General features: G+C 42.3%; 1 protein-coding gene across 2 annotated transcripts; it reads right to left on the bottom strand.

The window, feature by feature from the left end:
• Window positions 1–14,817: 14,817 nt before the first annotated feature.
• cd302 (CD302 molecule) lies at window positions 14,818–20,082 on the bottom strand. Of its 2 annotated transcripts, XM_080478428.1 has the most exons (7): window positions 19,980–20,082; window positions 19,614–19,703; window positions 17,026–17,151; window positions 16,795–16,905; window positions 16,533–16,715; window positions 16,377–16,397; window positions 14,818–16,279 (listed from the first exon to the last, which is right to left on the bottom strand). In XM_080478428.1, the coding sequence occupies exons 2-7, from the start codon at window positions 19,696–19,698 to the stop codon at window positions 16,077–16,079; spliced, it is 729 nt and encodes a 242-aa protein (XP_080334554.1). In that variant the 5' UTR covers window positions 19,699–19,703; window positions 19,980–20,082; the 3' UTR covers window positions 14,818–16,076. The 2 variants fall into 2 exon arrangements, with proteins under 2 accessions (XP_080334554.1, XP_080334553.1); XM_080478427.1 differs by lacking the exon at window positions 19,980–20,082 and having other exon boundaries at window positions 19,614–19,803.

The following is a 20,082-nucleotide window of genomic DNA, read 5'->3' as shown; positions in this document are numbered from 1 at the left end:
AGAGATTTAAATATGCTCTGAAGCCTTAACACTAATTCTAAGAAAGATAGGAATTAATTAGATACACACAAAATGAGAGCAAAGCGCAAAGCAGCACAAACTAATTTCATAAAGGAGGACTTTGTTAAATCTCAGCCTAATTGGAATATTCTAATCCTATAGCTAAATAAGAGTTTGAAATGGTGTTCCGTGCGGCGCCGCGTTTGTACTCGTTCGCGTACCTTTCCCCAGTTAAACAAAGCCAACCAATTGTTTCCAACTCAACATCAAAAAGGAGCGCTTCAAAGAGCCTGACGGCAAACATGACTAACAACGAACAGCTGAGGTATCCAACACATGCTGCATGAGACCGTCCTCGGTTCCGAGACGTCCCTGCGCCGCACCTGGAAACGCCCGACAACGCAACAACCGTCATTTATGGCTCCATTTGAATGGAGTTACTCATTCAGCATTGTTCTCATCTAACTGCTCCATCAAAGTGAAATAAAAAATGGTAATGGTGACCTCAGGGGGATATGACTTATCCGTTTAGCCTGCAAGTTGTATCATTGTGACTCCATAGTAATTAGATATTCTTTGAAAAAGTACAATGTGTATTTACTTGATTTTAAAGCAGCTGTTCACAATCAGGAGTGGAGATTTACCCGACTACTCTCTTGCTGCTTTACGGTAATGGGTGGACGAGGAAACGCACGGGCCAATTGCATGCGAGTTAAGCCGTCACACGTGACACCACGCAGCCAATCAAATCTGTGCATTTTAGGGGCAAAAACTTTGACAGACGGAGACATTTTACAACTGACAAAGTGAGAGGAAAAGACAGAATAAAGAAGAGAAAAAAAAACACTCGAATCAGAAGTGAGGCCACAGAGAACCAGTAGTCTGAGAGTCCAGTATGACCAGTATGAGGTCACACAGAACTTTAAATGGGTAAATGCTGGGCCTCTCCTGGTGCTGATGGTTGCTCTCCAAGCAGATGTGTCCTGACAGTCTCAGAATGGCTCTGAAGGGAGTCTTTCCATAGTAGGCAACATGCGTTTAGATTTATTACCTGTAAAATGCGTTTTATTGTTCTGAAGTCAAGTTCCGTATGTCAACATGCACAATTTTCACATTTTGTTTCTTTTCTCTCATTTTGACAATGAGCCTGATTTTTATTTGGTAAATGAGAGAATATTGTATCAGCAGACGTCAATACGTTTCTGAATTGCACCGAATTCATTTGATTTGGCAGTCAGCCGTTGATCACATGCAGACGTTGATAGAACTATGAGGCGACTTAAATATACATCCATCCATCTTCTAATCGGTTTAGAGAGTATAGTTGAATATGTATATCAAGATATCTTTTTTTTTTTATCAATATTGACTGTGATTTAATCTGTTTGTGGTCAATTTAAAGTTGCTTCTATTGAAGAAAACAATTATGGCCCAGACACTGAGCAGAGACAGATTTTTGGGAGTACAGTAGCATCTGTCCTGTTTTTGAAGCGCTTAAAAGCCACTTTTTTTTTATTATTTGGAGAAAGAACCGAGTTGGCTTAAGATCAAAATATCTACCATGACAGGTACAATAGCTCTCTCACATGACGCTCACTCCGTGTCACTGTGGCCTACCCTAAAAAAAAAACAAAAAAACAACTGATGTGTTTTAAGTGTCGAGATGAAAAAGAAAGAAAAGTTCAAAAGTGGAGCGGCTCTGGATTGAAATTTCCACTTTCATCTGCCATATTTTCTCTTGGAGATGTCGCTGGCCTTCCACGCTATACGATTTATGTCAGCTATAAATAGAAAAACTCAGAAAACAACTGATCTTTATCATCTCACAATTTCTGCACTCAAGTCGAGTGTTGACGCTTCTCGTCGGAGCAGCTTTAACACTCGGCTGTACATTGATCATGGCCACGTACTTCACTATGCCATCCGCCTCGAGAGTGTGAAAAGAATATCAGAGTAAAAGAGATCGTCTTATACGCTCCACATCAAGGATAAAAAGATCAGTTTCTCGTTTTATAATAAAGAAACTCTGAGAACAAGGCCGAGCCACCTCGGGTTACCGATCGTCTGTCTGGCTGCGTGTCGTTTGGAGTGCAGATAATGACACAAACTTCTAACGCACAAAAGCTTCTTGCTCCGTCAGGGAAGTGTTAACCTACATCCAAACAGAAAGTTTTTCTTCCACAGTCCTCTTGTGTTACAACAACAACTGGCTCATAACTTCATTTGCCCACCTCATCCTGTCCGTTCGGACCAACTGATCAAGTTATATGACCCATTTCGATAATGAGGGATTTCATAATGTTTTCATTGCGTGCACATGCATGAAAACAAAATAAAAGAGTTGCATTCACATTGTAGAAAAGCCAAATAAAATGTGGGGGGGGGGGGGGGGGGGGGGGGGGGGGGGTGATTGAAGTTCAACTCCATGGTGTCCTCTTATTGAATAATATGAATCACTTTTCATTTCTCAAAACGAACCAATATGACGCTCAACCAGGAATGTAATATTTCACTGCATTTCCCTTTAGTTGATACCATGTTGTCATTATGGGATGAAAGTTGGTATTATAATTGTTATTATCAGACAGCAACTAGTCTCACACAGCTTGCAGCCGAGCAGCCGATTCCCCAAAAGTTGTTAATCGGTTGTCGGTAATGCAAGTAATGATGAATTGATTCATTTAGACATTTTAATTAGGGAAATCCCTGTGATACATGACTTATTCTGGGCCGAAAGAATTAAACGCATACACGATTAAAACCAAATATATACAGGCTTTTTCATACAATTTGCCGCGTTCATTTTTTGCAACCTTTACAATGGAAAACGTTGTCCATGATGACGAAATTGATGTTGCTGGAGAATTTAAATGAGCAAGACAAATGTAAGGAGCGACATCTATAATGAAATTCAAAAGCCTTACAGAGAGCGAGTCACTGTAAAAAAAAAAAAGAAAAGATTTACAGCTGGGGTGATAGGGATCACCAGCACATTGTGGGGTGATCCATTTATGTTAGGTTGAGGTAAGCTTCGATTGGCTACTCCCCTTTATCGGGGTCATCACAGTCATAGCACCTTGCACTCTAGATGTACTTTCAGCCATAACCTGGATGTGTAACCAGGTCCCCTGATAAAAAAATTAAATAAAGCAGGAAATTAAATTTTTGGCCCATTAAAAAAAAAAAAAATGCATTCATTGATTTTAATTTTATTCATAAAGGTACACTAATATTTTCCTATTATTGGGGTTACATGGCCAATAATCATGAAATAAAACAAGAATCCTCCACCTGTTCTTATATGAAACTCTATTAAGTGAGATAAAGACACACAGAGGCTATTTTCAGACTATGTACTCCTCTTAGGCTATGAATCACTTTAAACCACTCAGGTAAGCCACCTCAGAGCACAAGGAGCTTGTTTACATGCAAAACAAATAATGAGTCAGTCACATTTGTAGCTTATCGTTTCTCCTCTCCTCTTTTTGCTGAAGTCAGACTTTAGTGGGTAGTGCTTACAGAGTCTGACATCTCAGTTTTGCTCATCTCAATGTTGGGAGGAAATGCAGCTCTCCTCTTCAGGGGTGCATCAGGCCATATGATTTGGAGAAAGAATTGAATATTTGAAGTGTGGCAGCAGCAGCAAGCCCAACACAGCTGAAGTGCTCGTGACCAGCAGTGCCAGGATTTTTAAATGCATGAGGATCAATAAACGCAGGGCTGCTGAGGCACAGTCTTTGTGTGAGAGTGGTTGACAACAGGAACTGGACCAAAGGTCTGTCAGTATCAGTATGTATTGCTGTGCCTCTCTGACCAAGAACTATAAATATGGAGTCAATCCATTCCTTTCCAGCAGGCCTGAGATCTAAGCAGTACAGGATGCAAATAAATACAAGAACAGCCACACAAACAGAACGGGCTGCTGGCATTTTAAACATCGGTCCCATTAACACAGCGGGCAGGCTTCAATCTCGGAGGCGTCACTGGTTCAAATAAAGCACTGCGACAAGCATCTCCGGGCAGAGAGAAAATAGACCAGGAAGATGAGTGAAAAAGAGTAATCTCCCTGACATATTCCTAATAATCCACCTCCCTTGTGCCGCTCCCCCCAAGCTCACCCAATCATAAAGTGTCAACACTGACCTACAAAAAGGGACTCCCGTCAAGCCTTACATGTTTAAAAACATCAATCACAGCAGACAAAGAGGGTACATTAAATTATACAGCATTAACCTTCAGGGCTTGCATATAACGACCATAGATTTATTTATGCTTGTGTGTTAAGAGCCCCGGCTCTGTTCCTTACAGAAAGCTGGCTGCCAAATTGATGAACCTTCAGCTCAGCCCTCAGCAGGAGTCCAGCATCTTTGATTAATGAGTGCAAACTTGTGGAAAGGGTAAGAATAGGAGAGACAGGGTGAAAATGGGTGAAACACAATTATTAGTGGGCCTGTTTTTTTTTTTGTGGGGTTTTTTTGCCTCCTTTGGCCCTTTCAAAAGGCCAAAGAAAGAGCCAGAGGAACATAAAAAGGGGTCAGCTCAAATTCTATAGAAACACACCAAGAGGGGCGGCAGTAATGTTTTACTCTGATGTCCAACTGAAGTAAAAAAAGGTCCATTATGATAAGAAAAGTAACACAGGTGAGTAATCTAGGGGAGTGGGTTACAAACTGTGGGGTTGGTCTTTTAATTTTGGGAAAACTTAATGTTTTTTAACTGAACTTAGTGTTCGGTGAAATAAACTAACTGAAATCAAGACGAAGGCTTCAATGCAAAATATCAGATTTACAGTGCAAGTAGCAATGACATGCTGAGGCATCTCCTGTAAAAGTCCTGTCATCGTCATCTTTACTGCAAAACAATAACCGTTATGACAGTAACTGATTATATATAAAGAGCTGAAATATATTTCCAGAACAGTTTCATGGATGCCAACAGCTGTTGATAATAATGTATCATGTGAACAAAATTAGGAAGTCCAGCATTAAACCAGAAATGGTCTCTTGGCATGAGAGAATGCATCTGTTGTGTGAGAGTTGCAGGGTGCAATTTGGTTTAAGCTTGAGGAGGGTGGAAACATCCTGCCAGATACTGAAAATCCCTGATTGTCGGAAATAAATAAACCCACCATTTACTAGAGTTCTGAACTATATACAGCGATAAGGCAAATGTGCATGTCTACTGTCGTTGTGTACAGTTACACAAACGCTGTTTGTTAGAAAACCATTATTTTTTTTTTTTCTTCTTGAGAGGTCAAGAAAATCTATTTTATCTCGTTCAGCAGCTCTGAATTCCTTTAGCCTTTGGAGGCAGAAGAACAAAACACTGCACTAGTTCCACCATTCAAATGCCAACTTGCTGACTCTTTTGTTTCCCCCGGTGTTAAAGGCTCATATTAGCGGCGCACAACACGGTCCTGTCTGCAGAGCTTTTCAAGGACGTGTGCACTGAATAAATATGAGGCGAATTTAGTGACCTTCTACCTGTGTTTTGATTCATTGGCAGTTACTGGATGCATGCATAACACATCAAGGCTGTGATCTGATTTATCTCGCTTCCTTGGCTACTGAGGCCATTTAAATGATGAACTTTACCAGAACTAATGTTTGCTGCCATTTCGCCGAGACAGCGCGCACTAAGGTCACATGCTAGTTCATTACTATCAATTGGATCTGTTTAGACAAATCAGCTCCACTGCGCAGCAAACAAAAGATGAATGCCAAAACAAACTAAATGATGCATGATAAATCTACGCCATCAAAATGAGCTTGATGGCACAAACCCAAGTGCAAGGCATTAAAAAATAAAAAAATAAATAAATAAAATAAAAAGCCTGCTTGATGGCAAAGTTTGAAAGTGCCTTTTATGTGTTCACTTCCCGAGAAATGATCTTGTCGAGGTTTTTTACGATCCATATACAAGTCATTTTGACATGTTGCAGCGGTGAAGGCGCAAATGGTAGTGATGATCACTGAATGGCATGTACCTGCTCCGGGGTTTTGAGTCCTCGTTTGATTGCACGGTGGCTCTCTGTCACACTGCCTATTGTTGATGTTATTACTGGCGACACCTTGTCCTGCTTTAATGTGTTTATGCGTTGTTTTATGTGTTGTCTGCCACTAAGATGCTTCAAGTTCAAGCAGATTTTCCACTGTGAAAATCAACAGGCAAAAACAGGCCATCCTTTACTCTCAAATTCAGAGTAATCCAAGTTCCGATAAAAACACCACGCACAGGGAGCCGATCAGGACAATATTATTTTCTACATTAGAAGTTAAGCCAAGTTTGTGTTTGTGACGCCTGCGTGATAACAAGAGCTTAAAACACAGAATTGCTGAGGCTCCTGCAAATGGGTGACACATGCACATGCACGCACACACAGATGAAAAGCTGTTGAATCACGGTTTTGTAATCAGTTATGAGACCATCACATTAGTGTAATTGAAACACTTGCTTGCAATGTCAACACAACAGAAAACCAGGCTGTGCCTTTCAGATCTGCCCCCTCCTCCAAAGTTTAATTAGAAGGTTGACACAGGCTCCCTTTAAAATAAACACACAGCAGGTTTAAATAGCCCAAGATGGCGAATGCCTTGTTGTTAATATAGAAAAATGGAGCGTATTGTCATAATCTCAAAAAGGTAAATATCGACTCAGATCACAGCTGCATCATTTTTCTTTTATAGAGGAAGATGAGGACAGAGAGGCAGCTCGGCTCACAACTGATAATTTTCTGTACGAAAAGATTAAAAAATAAATAAAAAATAAAAAAAATCATTAAAAGGAAGCCCACCTGTATTATAATCAGCTGTTCTGGGTCATTCTTAAACATCCGCACAAAGCACAAGCAAACCCCGCTCTCACACTGCACTTCTTATTATCTTAGTATTATAATCCTTTCTAAAACACTGCGGACTGTCTCGTTGTTCGAGGTTTGTGGCGTAAAAGTGGAGCAGCTGCTAACAAAAGACACACGATGCTGAGCCGGAGGAGTGACACCTCCTTGCTCGTTTCAACTCGCACAGCTGCGCGTGGCCAAACAAGCCGCTCGCCTCCGATATAAGTTACCAGAAAAACACGGGGACTAGTTTCCCCGGCGGAAAAGTTCGGCTGGACACGGCGGGCTAGCCACTGTGAATACTTTTGAGAATGAAGTTGTGTTATAAACCGCGGTGTGGCCAGAAGTCCCGGGGAGAGAGGCTGGAGCCGGAGAGGCAAGTGTGGAGAGGCGAGGATGCTCGGTGAGGTAGCCTCGCGGCGTTAGCTTAGCTCTAATCAAAGCACAAGAAAATAAACGTGAGCGAGAGAAAAAACAAAACAAAACAAACAAACAAAAAAAAAAACTCACCTTATCTCCCGAGAAAGCGCGTATTCCTTCATGGAGAGAGGGGGAGAGGGAAGGGGGGGAGAGGGGGGAAAATGCCCGAGCGAGTGTGTCTTTTACATCCAAGTTTGTAGTGTTTTTTGGGGTGTTTGCGGGAGATGAATGGAGAAGTGGTCACTGAGTGTGACTGAACGTCTGTGGTCGCAGATCCAACATACTCCTTGTTTTCAACTCCACGGGAGTGACGTCAGCCCGCGAGCCGGGCAAAGTTTGGTTCCCAGCGAGCACCGGGGAGCTGCAGCGAGGCGACGCATCGGGAGCCGTGGCCGGAGGAGATGCGGCGGGGAGCTGCAGGCGGTGGCTGCAGCTGCACGCAGGAGATGCAGCGGGACTTGCTGCAGCCGCAGGAGCAGCTCTTCAGCTGCACAGCATCATCCGCGATGCAGTGAACACATTCAAAGTTTGGTTTCCCGGTGAGCATCAAGGATGCAGCAGCAGCAGCAGTAGCAGTAGCTGCATAGGACCAGCAGGCAGTGAACACATCCAGGAGTCTTAGTTTACTAGGAGGAATCCTCACCAGATGCAGGTCCTGCCTTCAAGGTGATGACTGCCAACCTGCCCTTCCCCAGGCAGGATGGAGCAGCAACAATGGGGGTCAGGGGGATGCTTTATCCAGGCAGGATTCACTTCATCTTTACTTTTCCAAGAAAAAATTCTTAGTTTGGTGGAATGGTGGTTCGCAAATACTGGCTTGGCCTTTCTGTGTGGAGTTTGCATGTTTCTCCCCTTCTGTGCATTGGGTTCCACACGGTTCCACGGTTTTCTCCCACAGTCCAAAAAGATGCATGTGATGATCGTCCCCCTGTCCCTTGATTTCCCTGAGTTGTAATTGGGAGTGTGTGTGTGTGTGTTGTTCTGTCTCTTTGTGTTTGCTCTGTGATGGACTGGTGACCTTTAGCAGGGTTTTCCCTGCCAAAACCTATGAATAGCTGGAAGGTAAAACTAGAAATATCTCCATTAAAACATGCATTTGTGTTAGTAAGTATGTTGTAATGGTAATGGATAACAAATCCCAACAGCCATTGATAATGATGAGTGACAGAGATGAGGAAAATCTGATATTCAACTCTAAAACTTTCACTTGGCATGAGGACTGGGTGGTCTGGAGCCGCCGAATGGCAGGTCATCCACTGACACTTTGTCCTGTTGAACCTCAATGACACATCTCAGAGAGTTTTGATAACTATAAAATAAACCACACATAAATCAACAGATAATATGAGCTTGATTATTTTCCATTTGCAGTCAATCTTGTACCAATAGAACACTGATTTGTTTCCCTTTAAACAGGGTACCTACCTGCATTTGGAGGATGAGCAGCAGAGCTATGAGGATTGTTATCAAATCTCTACCAATACCAAAACAGTTTTTCTTTGCTGTTGAAGTTAGTTCTGTTTTGTTTTTTTAGTAGGTTTTTTTGTGTGTGTGTATTTGATGATGACAGAAAGAAGAAAAAAAAAAAGCTTCTGAACTGGTAGAGAAGAGTCAGCAATTTTCTTTCAAGGGTTAGGGTTAACAATTTTAAACAAAATCAACAATTTTAAACTCTTTTGCTTATCCTATAAACGGATGCTCCTTTCAAACGCAGCACCGTTTAAAATGAAAACACCCTGGATGTCCACTAGTATCAGATATTTTGTGGAGAAGCATTTCTACAAAGAAATAATCTACAAATCCAATTTTTCCTTACTTTTTTTTTTTTTTCTTCCATATTTTTGTTTTTGTTTTGAGTTATGGCAAAAGTTGACAATGCTCATTGAAATGGGGTTTAAAGCAAGCGGCAACTCTAAAGAGTGTTCCTAACAAATACAGCAACATTTGAAAGGAAAATCAACAGGCTTTCCTAAAGACTAAGATTTAAAAGAAGCATTGTAACAACAAAGAACTAATCAAGAAAAGACAAGTCTTGTTCGTTTGTGTGCCGTTAATTTATCAAATATATGACCTACCGGGCTATTATTTGGGGTTCCTTTTATTTTGTGAGTATAAGTGAGTGTTTCTCCTGTTTCCTCGGTAAAACTGTATTCACCCTCGTATCTTTGCATTAAAAAGAAAAATCCTCAGCCCGTATCTGGAGAACACTGATGATTATTAAAGATCTGATATCTATAATAACCTCACACAACTCACTGCATTGTATACTTTATGATATTAATAATCCTTTCAGCCATGTTTAAAACTTGATTTTAATTGACTTCTATAATCTCCAACAATATATAGATATATTGGTGACGCTAATTCCCTGTGTGTGTGTGTGTGTGTGTGTGTGTGTGTGTGTGTGTGTGTGTGTGTGTGTGTGTGTGTGTGTGTGTGTGTGTGTGTGTGTGTGTGTGTGTGTGTGTGTGTTGTACTCAGCCTTTACTGATAATCACCTGCTATCATCTCCAGGATCTTGTTTTGATAAAGCTGTATAGAAGAGGGATTATTTATTAGATTATGTCACGATGTGTATTTTTTTTCCCCCAACGTACATAATGTCTTAATAGCTAAACTTATATTTGCATTAGGGGAACGTCAAATGAAATTCCGACACTTGTCAGAGCTGTTTTTTTGTTGTTTTTTTTTCAAAATAAACATTTCAACACACCCCTTGGCTTCGTGCACACTCCATGAATACTAATTTGCAGTGTGAACTTCTTCAACCAGCAGGTAAAGAAAACTGTCAGAGGTTTTCAACAATACCACAGGTGTAGAAACACGAGTCCTGGCAGGTACAGCCTGGACAGGCGCCAGGCCCATCACATGGCTGACACAGTCAAACACATTCACACCTCCTGCCATTTAGACTCACCAATTAACCCACCAAGCATGTCTTTGTTGGAGGACGGTGGTGTTCTTAATGCAATCGACAGTTGAAATGTTCTTTAAACACTCTGACAAATGTATGAAAATAAAAACAGACGTACAGAGAAAAAAAAAAAAAAAAAAAAAACCCGCAATGACCTTTTAGAAGATTTGATGGTGCGGGGATAACAGCTCTGCCACACTTTGTACTGCGTGCAACAACGCAGAAAACAAAGATGGTGAAATCAGAAACGGGGACAAGCAATGGAGGCAGAATGCTTGCAAGGAAATGACAAGAGTCTCTTTCTCTCTGTCACCACGGGGGGAAACAACAAATACATTTAATGCACAAATAAAGGGGATTTTATAAAATATAATTCGAGGTAACTGCTCACATGTGTTGTTGCCCAACCCGTTCAAAAAAAAAATAAAGCGGCACTGGGTGTTAAAGGTCTCTTACGATTTAAATCATCGCCAAATTGGGGCTTCTACAGATGAACTAATGTAAACATGAATGCCTTAATGTTGTGTTTTCTGCTGGAATTAGGGAATGAAGTAAAAAACAAAAAAAAGAAAGAAAGAAAAAAGGCTGCAACACATTGCAGCCAATGAAGTGGCTCAATTAGGCCAAGGATTACCATCTGTCTTTTTCCCTCTGATCATTAAGCAAACATACAATCACCAGCAAGCACCAGGAAGAGCCACGCGAGCAACAAAATGTAACGCAAACAAAGTAACAGCGGGGGAAACGTGTTGACCATTAAAACCATTGTGTTTTATTTGTGTGTATTAAATGCCTCTTAAACCAGGGTGACATGCGCTTACAGCTCTCTGTTTTCCCTGAAGCCATGTTTCCCCTCACTGGCATGGCTGCTCTCGCTTAAGTACCCTGAGTAATATGTGGATACAGTAATTAAGGCACAAAGGCTCGTTTGAGCCAAATCATGGGATGAACAAAATCGTTGATTGGCATTTGTAATTTAAAACATGTTTATTTTTCTTGTTCACAGTCCCTTGAAGCTCATTGATTTCCTCCCTATTAATTCTGTGCCATTGTCGAAGCTCTAGCACAATAGCAGCTGTACTGAGGTAAACACACATGGCAACGTGAGGGAGGCGAAGGCTTCTTTAAGAAATTTGTCATCCGAGCCATATGATACCTGCCTTTTTGATGCAGGAGAATGAGCAATGGATGAGAGCCGAGCTGCGCCACATAAAATCCAAATGTCAGCTTGCCTTGGTCATTTGTAACGTAATAAGTCACAGTCGATGGCTGCAATGCAAGCAGCTTGCTGGGGGAAGGGCAAATGGCCTGTCCCTTTTAAAGAGATTTTTAAATGGTCTTGATTAGAAAGTATAATGAGATACCAAAGACACAGCAAAGATGATCTCTGGGGAGACTGATAGAAAACAAATTAGGATGTTTGAGGCGGTTTTTTTTTTTTTTTTTATTGTAAGGTGCCCTTATTTTACACAGAGAAAGCTCAGGATACCCTTAAGGCAAAGGAGTTGGACTGGATACCATAATTTTTTCCCCTTGACATATTAAAATAATACAGATTTTAATCATGTCAGGACACAATTCTCTGATCCCTTCGACAACAAAGCCTTCCAGCCCGGCATATGCATTTGTGGCTCGACGTCTGAGCTAAAAACTGAGTGATTTCATCTTGTGTGTGTGTGCGTGTGCGTGTGCGTGTGTGCGTGTGTGTGAGATAAGCTTTTTTTTTTATCAGTTTTCCCTTATAACAAAAATGAAAGTCTATTTGATGTTACGCTGCCTGGTTAGTTTGATAATTAAATACAAGGTTTTACACCAGCGATGCAAATACATTCAGTTTAAACATTGTATGTTTTGAGTGCATACTGCGATGTGAAATCCCACCTTTAAGGGTTCAGAATGGAAATGTAGCACGTCTTGTCTTACTGTACGTTGAATGGCCAGTCAAAGAGGAAGCATCTCGGTGCCTCTGGTTTCCTTTGGTTAATTGGAGCATGTTCTGGGATACTGAATGGGGAGGGGGACTTCCAGGACTAGGACATGAAAAACAGATGCCGTGTATTTCTGTGTACAGATACCTTTTCCAGGAAAGACGGGAACATGAATAGAAAAAGAGCCTAAATGCAAATATATTAAATTCAGCAGAATCTTCAGAAAGAAAATGAACCAAACACAAGGTTGCAGCCAAAAACCTAGAAGCAGCTTGAGAAAGGTCTCCCACATAAAGAGTCCTTCCTCTTTTCTGTGTTTTTTTTTTTTTTTACATTAGCTTCGTGAGCAGGACAGTTTCCATATTTCATTCTCAGGCTGACAGACGATTAGATCATTCACATGCCTGATGAACGTGTGTCTTTTGTGCCTCGCCGTTATTCTGTCATGCTTCTGTTTGTCAGATCCTTTTCATGCATACCAATGTCCGTTTTAATTAGTCATTCTGGGTCAGTGTCGACCCCGTCCTGCTCCAAGCAGTGGCGTGGCAGATGTGTGGAGGAAAATCATTTGGTGTAATTTGAGCAAAAATAGGCCACCACAGCTTTTTTTTTTTTTTTTTTTTTTTTTTTTTGAGAGGAGACAATTCTGCTGCGACAATACGCCAGATACACACAAAAAGATGTTTTAACAATGAGGCAGGATTAATGACTTTACCTGGAATCTGCTTGTAAACAACAATCAAGTTAAAATGTCATTTTTCTCGCAATACAGATAAACTGATTTTTACTCTTTGTCGCCGGGGTAGTCTGAACATTTTAACATTCTGTAATATTTCAAATTGTATATCATTTCAATGTTCAAACTCTGATCGTGCCAGGAGCCCACAGTCCATCAAGTTATCGGCTGAAAGAACTGAATGACGGGAGGAATCATTATCAGTACAGCGAGCAGCGGGGAATAATAGAACTGACAGCTCAGGCTAAGTGATGGTGGAGCAGGTGCAGGGACAGGATCACGGATGAAGCACCGAATGCACTTTGCCAGTCGAGTCAATACTTCCATTTATTGTGTCATTTGGTCTTATCGTAGGGTGCTGCAGTTTAGCAAGTTTCAGAAATTAAATCACATATTCTGCCTGTAATTTTCAAATGATGTGGCTGAATGAAGAGAAATGCAATTTAGATTTTAATGACGGTATTTTTGTCTGATCTCTGCCTTAGTTGCCACAATCTTTGAAAAAAAGAGAGAAAAAAGCAGTCATTTCAAAACAATCAACCAGTCAAAAACAATAATTTGTAGATTATTGTACAGATAATTAGCACGTTGCCTGTCTAATTAATTACACACCACTGGGTTTTAATGAGCAGTGACCCTTCGGCTTCAATTTTAAGGTCTGATGATAAATCTACATTTACGCCAATCAAGTCATTTTAAAGGCCTAATCTTAAAAAATTATATATAATAATCATATTTGCTTTACCCTCCATAGATTTGTAATAAATGTGGAAACCACTCAAGCAATTCAGCATTTTCTTTTTTAAATTCCTGACACCACGGCCCTCCCTCATATAAATTACACAGTTCACACAGCAACCGAGCAAGTATTAAGTGTGATCAGGAATGTTTGTTGTTTAGAACTTTTAACAACTGAAATTGTTGAATCTTTGTGGTGAATACACAGGACTGAACACAAGCTGGACAATGCAGTGACCTACTACTGCCACCTAATGCACAACAGTGCTTTCACTTCATGTTTAAATACTACACCTTTAATCTGCTCTTTTTAGGGCTCCTCAGGTGTATTTTCCATATTCCCGTGCACTTCATTATCACAGCAGGTTACCACCTCAAGCCACACCGGCCTAATATGTTCTACCTGCGGGATTGACCTTTCAGTGCATGCGTCATTGTGACGCCTCGACCTCACATCATTGGCCTCCCAAAGAAATCCGACTTCCATTTAAGGTTTGTACCTCTCGGGCGTTCTCCCGCCCCCACACCGTTTGCTCGTGTATTTATGAAAAAGACAAGAAACACTCTCCGTGACGAACAAATGTATTCTCTAGAAAACATTTCTCAGAAGTTAAGAGGGAAAGACCCCAACACGTTAGTGTTTTACTCTTCCACCTGGTGGTTACAAACAGGCATTACCTCGAGAGCTTAAAGGGAACAGGCTATTGTTAGAACCACCTTTTGATGTGTCTTTTAAGTAAATGCTGGTCCACTGCGGCCTTGATCATTCTGGACAGTGTGTTTAAAACTTTGACAGAATTGTTTTCTCAACAAAGAGGCATTTGAAGCAGAGATTTGACAGGATTTCTTGGGAACCCAAAATTAGATGTGCTTGAAAGTGAAGTAAAAAAAAAAAGAAAAAAAAAAGGGGATATCCTGCCGACTTCTTTCAGTTCTGTTTTATCTGTGACCACACAGACGTTCAACAGAGCCACTGAACCTTTATTAGGCGTGGCTCTTTCCAGCCGACAGTGATTTAGATATCTTTTCAAAAAACTCATTATTCTATCCCAATTTCGGGTGGCCTCATTTGTCTTTTTCACCTTAATTATGCATCGACATATATATTTAGCAGGGGAGTTCTATATAGATCACACAAAACTCAAAGTGGTCCATTCCTTTCCTCGGTTCGTATTTACCGGATCACCTTTGGCCGGCAGAATGTGGGCGATGACGTGAATTTACAGCCGAAAAGTCAAAAAGGTCAATGATACAAACACACTTTATTGTGAAAGCACAAGAGGACTCGAACATTTGAATCCTAAATATTGCACAGAGGGGTTCTTACCTATTGAAGATGCACAAGTTACGTCAAGTTTTTTTAAAAATATTTGGACACTTTGGCAGGTTACACTTATAAGTGAAGAGTCTGCACGCGCCAAAAAGCGTGCAGGTAAAAAAACCAAAACAGCAATAGTACTAGAAGTAGTCATTCTACTGTAGGACTGTCACTGTCAGCCAAGCCCTGATTGTCTACTCATTCATAGGCGGGCTCGTTCACATAATGTATTATGTATTTCATAATGTATTTCGATAATGTATTTCACAAGGCAGAAAGTAAATTCTTTACCGAACAAAGAGTGCACCATTTAACCGGTTCGGAGACAATCATAGCCGTTTAACAAACTCTTGACCTGACAAGACTGCAGGGACTGAAACAGGACTGGTTCAGTTTTTCACGTCAGGATATTTCATTTGTTAAAAATGCTTCACCGGACAGTGCAACTTCATCTTACTGGCTACATTTACAATGCACGAAGGACGGAGCCCCAAACGCTCATGGTTTTGCTGGAATTGTTTACAAAAAGCTCTCACCGTGAATACAAATGCGGGCAAGTTTTTCTCCTTAAAAATAAACTCTCTTGCTGTCAGCTTATTTTGGCTTGGTAGTTCTACAACTGGTCAACACAAAACTTGGATTCCAAAACTAGAGTTGGAAACAGGATCAGGATCCAATTATTACACGATCGGCTGCATTATACAAAAAAACGGAGCATTCAACATGTTGAGGCTCAATGCATCTTAGGGACTCAACATGATTTTAAGCAACTTGTGCATCATAAAGTCATGCATTTGATATTCTCCCAAATCAGTCTGAATGCAAGCGGGCTGAAATAAACCTGTACATAAAGTAGAAAATCTCCTCCGCCTTTTGTTGTTATCCATAATGCATTAAAGAGATTTTAACATGCGCAAGAAAAAACTGCGAGACCAAGGTTTTAAGCATGTGTAGTGCCTGACAAATGCACCAATCTGAGAAACACACTGGTGATTATTTGTTAGTACAAAGTGACCAAAAAAAAGCAACGGTGAAATTAAGGAGTTAGTGTCAGCAAGCTGGGTGTCAGTTTTCTCCCCAAACACACAACATTGTTCCGAGTCACGCTTCGCCCGCTGTATGTTAATCCAAAACTGACTACTTTAGGAGTGGTGGTAATAAAAACCAAACAAACAATCAAACACCTAGGGCACGCTGTTGGTCTCCTCAGCCTCAACCAGGCAGGACTGGTCCGCATCCAGGACTCGGAACGGAGGATGGTGCTCAAACGCCGAGAGGATAGCGAAGCCGCTATGGTGCTTCTGGTGCACAAACCAAACAACTCCCGAGATCCCGATGATAGCCACCACGCTGAGGATGACCAGAGCGGAGAGCAGCGCGCTCGGTTCTGAGGACGGCGAGGAGAAACAATGCGAGGAAGGTCACGTCGATTAGCGCAAAATCACAGAGGAATAAGCAAAGAAAGGCTGAAGGGGTGGACTCACTCTGCTTGGCTGCCTCCGCTTCTGAGGAGGAAAAGAGAAAAGCACATTGTGAGAGAAACATTCCCAACAATAAGCTCTCGTGTCACAACCTCACACTCTCACGCGTCCTAATAAATCAGTCATCGATCAAGCAGTCGGGAGAGACTTGACTCTTACCCTGAGCCGTTTCACAGATCACTCCATTCTCCACTTCCTCTATGCAGCTGACATTCTCCCACCTCCCCGTGTTACTGTGCAACGCCGCACACGTGTCTATGGGCACGAGGTCGGACGGCGACGAGCCGTCCTCCCAGTTGGTGAACTTCACGGGGTCCTCGTGAAACCACCTCATGTCTTCGGCTGAGGAGACGCTCCAAGTCAGTGCTCCAGCAAGACAACGGACACACCTTATGAATTCAACAAGCGCGTTGCTACGTACCGCCTGTGTCGTAATACATCCCGAGCCACACGTTGACTTTTCCTTTCCACACATTTGGGCAATATTGAATTACAAAGTCGTTTTCTGCGGCACTCTGGATGGTCAAAAGCTCTAGAGACAAAAAGAGAAACAGCAATAGAGAGACTATCTTCCCACACACAATGAAAACATGGCACAACTGGCGTTTTCCCCCGATGAGAAAAACATTTCAAGGTAAAATGTCTCACGTACCAAAGTCTTGGCAGAGAGTTTTAGCTCTCTCAAAGGTGTAGCTTTTGATTTGGTCTTCTTCTCCATGGACAAAGTGGTAACATCTGTCTCCAAAGGGCACCCAGGTACGTCCATCTGCAGGGCAGTCTGAAGAAAGAGGAAAATAAAATATAATAAAATCAGAACCTTACTTATAGTCCAAAGCCTGGCACATGTGTTCACTATGCTTTGTACTGTAGTCACAATAATTACTGTGTGTACTGAGTGTAATATCTAGGTTTTGGTATGTGAGGGAGGGAACCGTCAGGCCTTAAGTTGGAGTAGACGAGCAGGAAAACCCAGACTGGGATCATGTGAGTAACTCTGCTGAGTAAAGATAATTCAATCAGTGTCCTCACAAATAAACTGCTGTCCACTAAGTTCTGACTACAAACTAGTAGTTCTCAAACTGTGTGCCAGGTCTCCTTTATCTGGAGCAATGTGGGGGTCAGAGGGACGTGGTGTTGATGTTTGTTTGTTTGTTTGTACACATGTTGAAATCATGAGACCAAGACAACCCCTAAACCCCAACAACTGATCGACAGTAACTCAGCATTACGAGGCTGTGGACCCAGAACAGTGTGGAACCGGACGATGAATGGCACTCAACTCCAGGCACATCTAAGGGAAGTGAGACGCACAAAGGGTCACGCCAGACCATTGGAAACAATTTACATCAGCCTGGTCTGCCTGCAAGACGACCTGGAGGGTACCTGAACACACCACCAGGCGCCAGCGTCATTGTCTTACATGGACCAGGGAGCATTCACACTGGATGAGGGACCAGCAGGCCTCAGTGCGTGTGGACGGCTGCCGACTATTTTGGAGACGTCAAGAATAGCGTCATCCATCAGCCACCGTTGTCACCAGACAAGCCTTTGGTGGCGTTACCCTGTGAGCAGGTGTGTCTCGTCAATACAGAGCTGCCCTGCACTTTCAGTGACAAGCCCACTCTACCTGAATAACATAAATCCAATCCTTGTGCCGCTGCATGAACAACACAGGCCTCGTTTCATCTTCACAGACGGCAATGCTCCCTCTCATCGAGGTGGCGTCATTAGAGAAGGACTGCTGGAGACTGGGGTTCCTCAGATGGAGTCACCTGCACTTCCTCCAGACCAGGATCAGACAGAAAACCTTCTGGGGTCAGCCGAGTGGCCGTGGAGAGAACCTCAAGGACCGGAGGGTCACCCTTCAAGAAGAGTGGACTGCCTCAGCAGACAATAAGTCAACAGCATGAGACGTCGTCGTCGTCAAGCAAAAAATTCACACTGAAGGGCACACGATAAGTTATTGAGACGTTGACATGTACCCACTATTGTTGGCTTGATAAGAGCAATGTGTTCTGTCCACGCGCTGCGAGGACGGAACAGACGGGAGACTTCTCATGGAGTTTAACAACTTTTATTACTTCTAACTTCCGTGTTCTCCCGTCTAACTCTTCCCCCGACACACTGCAGTTGTAACCTTTGAATTTCTAACCTTGCTAAAGAAAGGACAGACTAAGCAATGGGTTCACGAGAAAATCCTGCCGGTTTGCACTGTATGGGACTTCCTTCTGACTGTCAGCTGTTTTTGTGGAGCAGGTCAAAGGTCCCGGTGAGAGAGTCACCAAACAACCTTTGATATTGACTCAAACACATATTTAAGAAGCTGCGGCGGCTTTTCTTTTTAAAATAAACTAAGGATAAACAATTCTTAGCCAGTCTCCAACAAGTAGTTCGTTTGTTGTTGTTGTGTGTGTTTTTTTTTTTTTAGAAGAAGCACCTAAAACATTTTGAACAAGCAGCCTTTTAAACATCCAGTTTCTGTTTCTTTTATGATCATTGTTCCATAGTTGGGAGAGAGAGAGAGAGAGACAGCGAGAGACGTTGTGATCACCACTAATGCTATTTAAGAGGCTGCTGCAGTGTTTCCTCTCCCATGGTCCTTGTATTTTCAGCCTGTGGCCATTGTTCCTCTTTATCGATGCACTGCGCGTGTTTAGAGAATGGTGTCAGGATTTTAATTCACGATGTTCCCACTGCAGGTTAATTTTAGTTCTGCACCTGTTATCTGGGATCAATTCATTCTCATCCCTCCGGAGATGTTCCCGTCCCAGAATTACATCGCAGACTTCCAAACTTGATTTGTTTTCGCTTACGATTCTCCACAATTTAGTGTGAATTCTTTGCACGGGGGTGGGTTTCGTGATCAGTCGGGGGAGCCAATGAGAAAGAGATTTATTCCTGTTTCGCAACATGGAGACACACTTCCATTAGTTACGTGCGTCGACGGTGCCCGCCAATGTCACTCTGCAAGTTGTGTCGCAACAAAGCCAAACACGAGCGCCCGATTCCTGGGAAACTAAACTTTGCTGGGTGTTGCGTTAGTAAAGAGTCCTCCGTGGACACAGACATGTCCGATCCATGTGGACAAACAAGAGAGGGGAGGACGTGTTGCTGTAACGCAGGCCTGAAGTGCAACAACGCCGACGCAGCGTCAGATACATACTGATCATAATAATAATAATAATCATAATAATAAAAAGAAGCGCGTTCGCGTGGCTCCGATCGGGTTCGGGGTCTTACCTCCCGCCAGGCCCTGCTGCAGATCCACGCACAGGACCAAAACGCAGCACAGGAATGATCCGCGGTTCTTCCTCCGCGACTCCATGACAGCTTGCAAGAAAAACCAGCAGAGCAAACTAGTTTCGGAGCGTTGCTGGCCCGAGGAGCAACGTGAGCGGGCGAGATCCCTCCCACACACACGCGTGCGCGCGCACACGCATATATACACACACACACACACACACACCACTCACTGCACAGCACGAATCAGCTCTGCAGAGCAGCGCAGGGAAAAAAAACATCCAAATCTGCTTTTATTTTTCACTCGTGTTTCTTGGATTGCATTGGAGTTCTAAATAAAGGATGTGATGCATTTGAGCACTTTACCTGCTGCGGGCCTCCTCTGGTCTTCAATATGGTTCTATTTAACATTCCCTGGAACGTTGAACTTTATTCTCGCATTGTTGATTGTTTACTTATCCACCACACT

The sequence above is a fragment of the Lipophrys pholis genome (assembly GCF_963383615.2).
Source record: "Lipophrys pholis genome assembly, chromosome: 13".
Classification (NCBI taxonomy): domain Eukaryota; kingdom Metazoa; phylum Chordata; class Actinopteri; order Blenniiformes; family Blenniidae; genus Lipophrys; species Lipophrys pholis.
The sequence above is the reverse complement of the archived record's forward strand: the minus strand, read 5'-3'. Positions and strand labels throughout refer to the sequence as shown.

Excerpts from the sequence above, each read along its gene's own strand:
- cd302 (XM_080478428.1), bottom strand. The coding sequence starts at position 19,698 with ATGGAGTCGCGGAGGAAGAACCGCGGATCATTCCTGTGCTGCGTTTTG. Across the intron at positions 16,906-17,025 it reads AACTCTCTGCCAAGACTTTG|AGCTTTTGACCATCCAGAGT; the intron begins GTACGTGAGACA and ends TTTTGTCTCTAG. Across the intron at positions 16,280-16,376 it reads AGCGGAGGCAGCCAAGCAGA|AACCGAGCGCGCTGCTCTCC; the intron begins GTGAGTCCACCC and ends CGCCGTCCTCAG.